Raw genomic sequence first — 7,702 nt, forward strand, 5'->3', positions numbered from 1 at the left:
TTGAAAACGTTTCGAGATGTTCCTCTTCCTGGAAAGTTAAAATCCCTGTTTGTGGGAAGTCTTAATGACCAATTCGCGTTTCTTAGGTTAAAAAAGGAACTGGAATCCTCTTGTTGACAATGTTAAGACCCGACAGGATAAATCCTCGATTATGTCAATGCTCTCCCTTCCTGTAAAATAATACAGAAATATCCTCGCATTTCCACGATTTTTATCTCTTCTATGAATATATTTATTAAAAGAGATTGTTGAATGCAATTATATTCCATGGAGAAGGATGTTACTAATTCGTAAAAATATATTAAGCTATCATTAATGGAACAATTTTCTTAGTACAAACATCGTTAATATAATTTATAATCCATAAACCATCACATTTATATCGATAATGATAAAATTAATTTACCTTGAATCTAAATTAAAAGGGAGCCAAAGTTTTAAAGTACGATTAAAGTATTACATTTTTATTCCCACTGTATAACGAGTATACGTCGTCAGAGTGGATTTTAATTAATATCGTCGAAAGCTAGCAAAGTTCCCTCTTTGAAATGCTTTTCGAATTGTGTCGATACGACGCTCCGTTCCCAAGATATCGTCCTATAAAGAAGAGCATAATTTCGTAATATTTCACCATTTCCATCGCGCGCCACTCACTGACCTATTCCATTCCCCCTCCACCTCCCTCTCCCCCCTCTCCTCTTCTCCCGCTCGTGTCAGCGAGAGTCGTTGAGTCAGCAATACTTTTTTTTACTATTCCCAGTAAGCACTCAACATACGCACTTCTAGGAATAAAGTGAATCATAGGGATCACTAGACGTCGCCATCTTCTACTTTAAGCGGTCAAACTTCGGACCCGCGTATCTCGGGAACGGATTGAGCTATCGACTTGGAATAAAGTGCATTTTCAAGAGAGTTCACTGCTCCATCTTCGAGATATATTCCCAAAAGAAAATATCAAATTCTTCTAAGAGTTTTATATTACGATAAAATTCATCCTCGACGAATTACATATTACGTTGTCGTCCATTTGAGTTTTGTTAAAATTATTCGAATATTTTTATTAAATATTTTTGCTTCGTTTAAATCGTATCCTTGTCGCTCTTTTACACGCTTTGTTCAAATGTGTCTTTTCTCAGGAAGGAGATTACACGCGTTCCATGACATCATGTTTAAAAAAAAAAGAAAAAGACAAAAGGAAACAATTTCAGAAACGCGCTCTAAATGTAAAGAAGCAATCGAACGGAAGAATCTATCAGTATTTGTGGATCAGAGGCGACAATGCCGAGTGACGTCCTCCTATTTTTGCCCCTTTTGAAAGCATATTTGGTGAAAAGGTGCAGAGCTTCTTCTCTGTCCGCTGAATTTTCCCCCGTTGTTTATTTCCGTTTTCTGCGAGCTGTCGCGCGGACGCTGTAAATTCTCATCTTTCTATCTTTCCAGCCTCGATAAGGTATCCGAGCCGAGACAACACGCCAGATATCGACATGTCGAAGCGATTTACGGCTTTCGTTTATTTCGTACCCGTTTGTGCGCCTTTTTCTCCTCCAACTCGTAACACACAGTCGACCTTTTTCCAACTCTAAAAGTCCTTTGTCCGGAGGGGGAGGGGGATCTCTATGCTGTGAGGGCCATTTTTCAAGGATTACTTGAAACGATTTACACGACGATGTCAACGTCGCAGTTAATTTGGGAAGGGGAATGAAACAATTCCAGATACTTTTGGCCCCCCTCCCCTTTCTTATAAATTGTGCGCCAATATATTGGAAGAATCTTTTCATCTTTTCGTCTCATCCTTCCAATAATATCTTACATCTCTTGTTTGTACCATTCCGGATTACTTTTAAGATCAGCTTAAGTCGTTCTATTTTTTTTTTGTTTTAAATTCCGCAAACACGAAGACACGACGAATGTAAGTTTCAGGTTCAGAAAAAAGAAACGTCTCGATCGTTTCACGTTCGTGATTAAAAAAAAAAGAGAAGAAAGAAAACCGTCTCGAGGCGTACAATTTATTTATTTTTCTTTCTTTTTCTTTTTTTTCACGATTCATCATTTCACCGATATAAAGGTACGAGCAGCGTAAAAATTTAATAATCGAAGGAATTCTAATTGCGCATAGTTGATCATAATTGAACGGTCTTAACCGGCTTTAGTAGACGGGGGGATAATTTAATTCTCTTTTCACGAACGTTAAACCGGCTCTCCTTCCTTTAAAACGGTGCCTCGTTTCGATTGCTCCCATTTTTACGTTTCCTCTCTCTCTCCTCTCCCTCCCTCCCTTCAACCAACCCTTCTCTCAGCCTCCAGCCTGTAACTCGGTCGTGAAACGACCCTTAAGGTGAACGAAATCGAACACTTAAAATCGTTGCATGGGTGATTACCCATTCAGTACTTTCGTTAGGACGATAAACGTTCCTCCCGTTGCTACGAGGATCCTTTCTTCTCTCCCCCTCGAAACCGATAAACCGGTCGGAAATCGCGCTCTCGTACTTCGATTCTGGAAAATGAGGTCACATTACCGACTATCGTAATATTTCCGTATGCTCGGGGCAACCGTTCGTTCGAGCATTTTTCAATCTATTCCTTCTGCCCTTCGTGCGGTTCGAGCATATTAATCGAATCGATCGTTTCTTCTTCGAGGAAGAGGAAGAGTGTTACGAGGGAATTTTGGTTTGATCTTTTTCTTTTAAGACGATTATCGGTGTCCGTTTCCAGAGTATTTGTGCCACGGGACATGGATCGAGAACGACACGGCGTATCTGGTGGCGAGCACCGACGTGGGACGATATTGTCTCGTTTACAGTGCATCCGCAGCGGCGACGGGGAGCCGCGAGCTCTCCGTGACGGGTCACCTTGCCTCCTGTCCCAGAGCGCCTCATCGTCATCTTGTGTCGTGGCAGGTCAATCTCACGTCGTACGGTGGGTATTATCAGCAATTGTATTTATTTTTCTCTTAATTGGAAGTTTGGCAAATTTGAAAAAAAAATCATTGAAGAATTTGGATGATTGGGAAATTGTGTATACGATCGATTTGTCGTAAGCGCGAAATGATTTAAAAATTGGAAATCGTATAATTAGAATAATTTAGAGTTTGAAACTTAGGAAAATTAGGATTTTGGAGATTTCGAGGATTAGATAAGTGTGTACATGATTAATAGTGGAACAAAATAATCTTGGAAACTTTGGGATTGCACGACAAAATAATTGAAAATGCAAAATTCGTAACTTAAGAATGAATCTTTGAGGACTAAAAAATTATATGCGTGATTAAAGGTAATTAAAAATTTGGAATTTGGAACGTATATATAATTAAAATAATTTAGAATTTGAAACTTAAAAAATCAGGATTCTGGGAATTTTTAAAGGTTAGGAAATTATAATGATAATTGCAGAATAAAATAATCAGAAAAATCTTGAATGCTTTGATCGCGCAATAAAATAATTCAAAATTCAAAATTTGTAACTTAAAAAAGAATCTTTGAAACATTAGAAAATTTAGAATTTGAAACTTAAAAAATCAAGATTCTGGAAATTGTATACGTGATTAATTGCGGAACAAAATAATCAGAAAAGTCTTGGATATTTTGATCCAAATTTATAACTTGAGAAAGAATCTTCGAGTATTAGAAAATTCACAATTTGAAACATAGAAAATCAGGATAAAATTAAAAATACAGAAGATCCTGCCAATCTTAATCAGGACAGGGAGTAATAAAGCATTTCGGGTTCATCTCGTCCAAGGATCTTGTGTATTGTGGCAACTCCATCTCGCGTCATTGTTAGCGACGTGTCTCGTTTGCGATATTGATCAGATTGTCGAAATCGGTCGTGCGCTAATTAATCAGCTGATTCCCTTTATCTTTCATTAAATTGTCACGAATTGTCTGAGAATTGAACGAATCGACAGAGTGATCCTAGAGGAATCGAGGATTTCTATGGAAGTTTGAAAGAACGATGGAAAATTTCTCTTGAATAGAATTTTTCTTTTAACCCTCTTTAGATTTAGAACGGAGTATAATGCCTTTCTTTCTAAACCGATTAGTTTAATCGGAAAATTGAAATTCGGGGAAAAAAGAGGTTCAATCGAATTCAAATCGAATTTTCAAATTGGAAAAATTCGGATATCGACGGATTATTAAAGTGAATTAGAAATTACAAGATTCTCCGGGCAATCCAGAAAATATTAGATGATCATAACTGTTTGGAAAAGAATAGAGATTTCCTTAAAAATTAATTGAAAAAAGAAATTATTAATAACCAAAAAATAATTTGAAATTTATCCTTCCAGCTCAATGCGGCGATATCTCGACGGCCACGTCGTGGACCTTCCGGATTTCCGCCTCCGTTTACATCCTGGTTGTATTGGGCACCCTGTTCGGCAGGTATATCGCGAGGTGATATCACTGAGTGAAGAGACCAGGCCACGAGACGGCCGTGTAGTCAATCTACACAAACTCGAGTCGTCAGCACAGCAACTATAATAAAACAACAACAACAACAACAACAAAAAGAAGTCTCTATATATATATATAAATATGAATATAAATATAAATATAAATATATAAATACAAAATAAAAAAAAATATATATATATATAAATACACAAAGTATATATATATATTAAGCGGAAACGATTTAACGAAGGATCCCACAAGTGTGATGGGAGAAAGTAACCTAATAATCAAGCATAAATTAGCGTGTAAGTGTTCGTGGGTGCGAGTTGTGCGAAGGAAGAACGAGAGAGAGAGAGAGAGAGAGAGAGAGAGAGAGAGAATGACACAGAAGAGAATGCCGTTGAGAGGCTTCATCCGAATAAAGAATATCGGTCAGAACATGGCGGATCATTGGCTAAAAGGATGTACATAGAGACGGTGTACATGTACATAAAATTCACTTAAGGGAGCTTGGTTTTATCGAAGCAGCTGCATCTGGAAATGTTGTCTTCTGCCAAAGGGGTGAGGAAAAAGCGAGCCACGTCGTATTTATACGTATATATGTATATATATGCGTATTTTTCGTAGTTGGGATAATGAGATCTTGGATTTTTGTGAATCTTATTTTGTATTTGTTTATTTATTTATTTCTTTTTTTTTTGTTACTTCGTTTCAATCTTCTCTTCATTCTCATTCGGAATATTGAATATTGACGAATTATTTATGTTTATTCATTCGCTCGAAACAAGTGGACGATACGTGGATCTTTAATAATCGGCGGATTTTTCTAGCCAGCCAATCTAAATTTCCTAAATTTTCCGAGCAACCACCCCTATTCGCTCGCAATTAAACCTTCGCTAATTAGAAAAACTTCCTCGCAAAACCGGCGTCGCGCGTATCGGGAAAACCAATTTAAGCAAAAACAAGGAGAGTAAAAAAAAGAAAGAGAGAGAGAGAAAGAAAGAAAAATAAAACGACAAAGAGAAACGCGCAACAATGGAAGAAGGAAAAACTAATCAAATCAAAAAAAAAAAAAAAGAGAAAAGAAAAGAAAAGAAAAAAAAGAAAAAACGAAACTAAGGGTGCTGGGGCCAATAGTGTGTGCATTTTGAGTGATGATCGTAGCCCACGTGTGTGAATGGGAGCAGACAAAGAACGAAAAAGAATATAAAAAATAAAAAAAAGGGGAGGGGAAAGCGCGAAACGAGCGAAGAAAGGAACAGAGAGGATCGAGCGAGAGCGAGAGAGAAAGAGAGCGAACGAAAGAGAGAGAGAGAGACTTATAACACTTATTCAGATCCACGACGTGTCCGCGGTGTTTTGGAAACGGTGCGTATCGTTCTCCAACAAAACTTGTGTTTTGCTCGGAACAGGAAACGTTTCCAACTCTAATTATACGTATTTTAATTAAAGTTGTGCGCCACTAGAGTGAAAAGAAGGGAAGAAAAAGAGAGAGAGAAGAATGGTGAAATTTTTTCGTGCGAATGTGTGTGTGTACGCAGAAAGTTGAAGGTAAATGAAAGAAAGAAAGAAGGAAGGAAGGGGAAGAGAGAGAGAGGGAGAGAGAGAATAAGAGAAAAGGGAGAAGAGGAATGAAAATGATTATCGTTGTTACTATATTGTCATTACAATTGCATTGTACGAGCGTGTGTGTGTGTGTGTGTCTCTCTCTCTTCTTCTGCGTCTTCTTCTGCTTGTTTTTCTTTCCGTTCTGCCATCCCTTTTGCTCGCGACCCCACCCCCGATGGAGGCGGTCATCCATATGCGACTGTAGATCGTAAGGATGGCCACTGTGACACCTGCGTTTTTCGACGAAAAACAGGTGGAAAGATGAATTTCCTTGAGATTTGATATCGGTGATCTCCTTGTCACCCTTGGTCGACACCCTTGGAGTAAGATTTTTTTTAGAAAAACCTCGATAAATGATTTAAGATTCGTTCGATTTCGGTCGAAAGCAATGTTTGAGTCACAGAAGATGAAATTTTTATATTGGCGTAAAGCGAACAACGATTCAATAATTGAATATTAAATTATTACAATTTGATAATCAAATTTATTTTAGATATTAAATTTGAATGTTAAATTTGCGGTTCGATCAACGAAAACAATATAAATTTGTGAAAAGAAGAATTGTTTTCTTTTTTTTGTGATTGAGGAAAAATGGAAATGATTTAAAGGGTTGAGTTTAAGGGGTGATAGGGATCGCGTGGAATTATAAGAATATGGTAGAATGATCGTTCAATTCTTTATTTGCTCTGGAAATATTTTCTTGTCATAAATTTGATAAAGAAAATGCTTGGAAAAATCAAAGACGTAGAAACTTTCTGAAAATTCAAAATGAATAAAATAAAAAACTTGAAAAATTGGTGTAAAAATCATATTAAAATAAAGAGGTAACGTAATTAAAAAAATTGAAAATTAAAAAGTTACATCTCTTCTGTAATTAATTTCCCGATAACTCATCTTTAATGACTCACATCTAAAAAAATATATATATACATAATCTTCATTCAAAGGATGAAGACAGTCCATGAATCCCAGAGCATCAAAGGAATTGAATCGATGGTGAACAATGGATTACAGAGAGAAAACCACGACATATCGATAAATTGAGAGAATTCGAGCAAGAAATTCAGAGAAGCTGCTAGGTAGCGCTAGGTAATCAATTATCTCGCCAACATCCAGAGGAGTAGTAGACGAAACAAGGAAAAACTGAAACAAGGAAAAGAAATCAACTACAAAACACGCCATTTACCAGGAAACATTGAAAACAAAGGGGGAAAAAAGAACTCAAAATCTCGAGAGAGAGTACAGATATTTTTCACCTGAAACTATTTTAATTAAGAGACTGTGCTGATAACTGTGCGAACAAGAAAAAGTGACGGTAACTCGATAAAATTATTCGATTCGCTATACATAATTGAATAGTTGGATATACATACTATAAATACGAGTATAAATATGAAATATAAATATTATAAATATTATACATACGTTACGTATATATACATATATACATATACATATATATATATATATATATATATATACACGAGGACAATTCGATGTTGGCTATAAACTTGTAAACTATTAGATAGATAAAAAAAAAAGAAAGAATAAAAGAGATTAAGTATCTGATAAGGAGATGATAGGAGGATTGTCGATGTCCTAGGCGAACAGATTTTTATACTAGTCGAGACATTTCGACGATTTTGGTGTCATTGTTTAACTTTCCCATTTGTAAATTGTAATATTGTATGATTGATTAGTGT

The 7,702-nt window shown here is 36.3% G+C and overlaps 1 protein-coding gene across 8 annotated transcripts in view; it reads left to right on the forward strand.

Moving 5' to 3' along the window:
- Window positions 1-6,859, forward strand: part of LOC108002596 (uncharacterized) — a 352,190-nt gene extending 345,331 nt beyond the window's left edge. For all 8 annotated transcript variants that reach the window (XM_062078870.1, XM_062078876.1, XM_062078872.1 and 5 more), the window contains 2 exons: window positions 2,713-2,916; window positions 4,286-6,859. In XM_062078870.1, coding sequence (XP_061934854.1) covers window positions 2,713-2,916; window positions 4,286-4,395 — 314 coding nt within the window. In that variant the 3' untranslated portion in view covers window positions 4,396-6,859. The remainder of the gene's footprint in view (window positions 1-2,712; window positions 2,917-4,285) is intronic.
- Window positions 6,860-7,702: the final 843 nt, after the last annotated feature.

The sequence above is a fragment of the Apis cerana genome, linkage group LG8 (genome assembly GCF_029169275.1).
Source record: "Apis cerana isolate GH-2021 linkage group LG8, AcerK_1.0, whole genome shotgun sequence".
NCBI classification, from domain to species: domain Eukaryota; kingdom Metazoa; phylum Arthropoda; class Insecta; order Hymenoptera; family Apidae; genus Apis; species Apis cerana.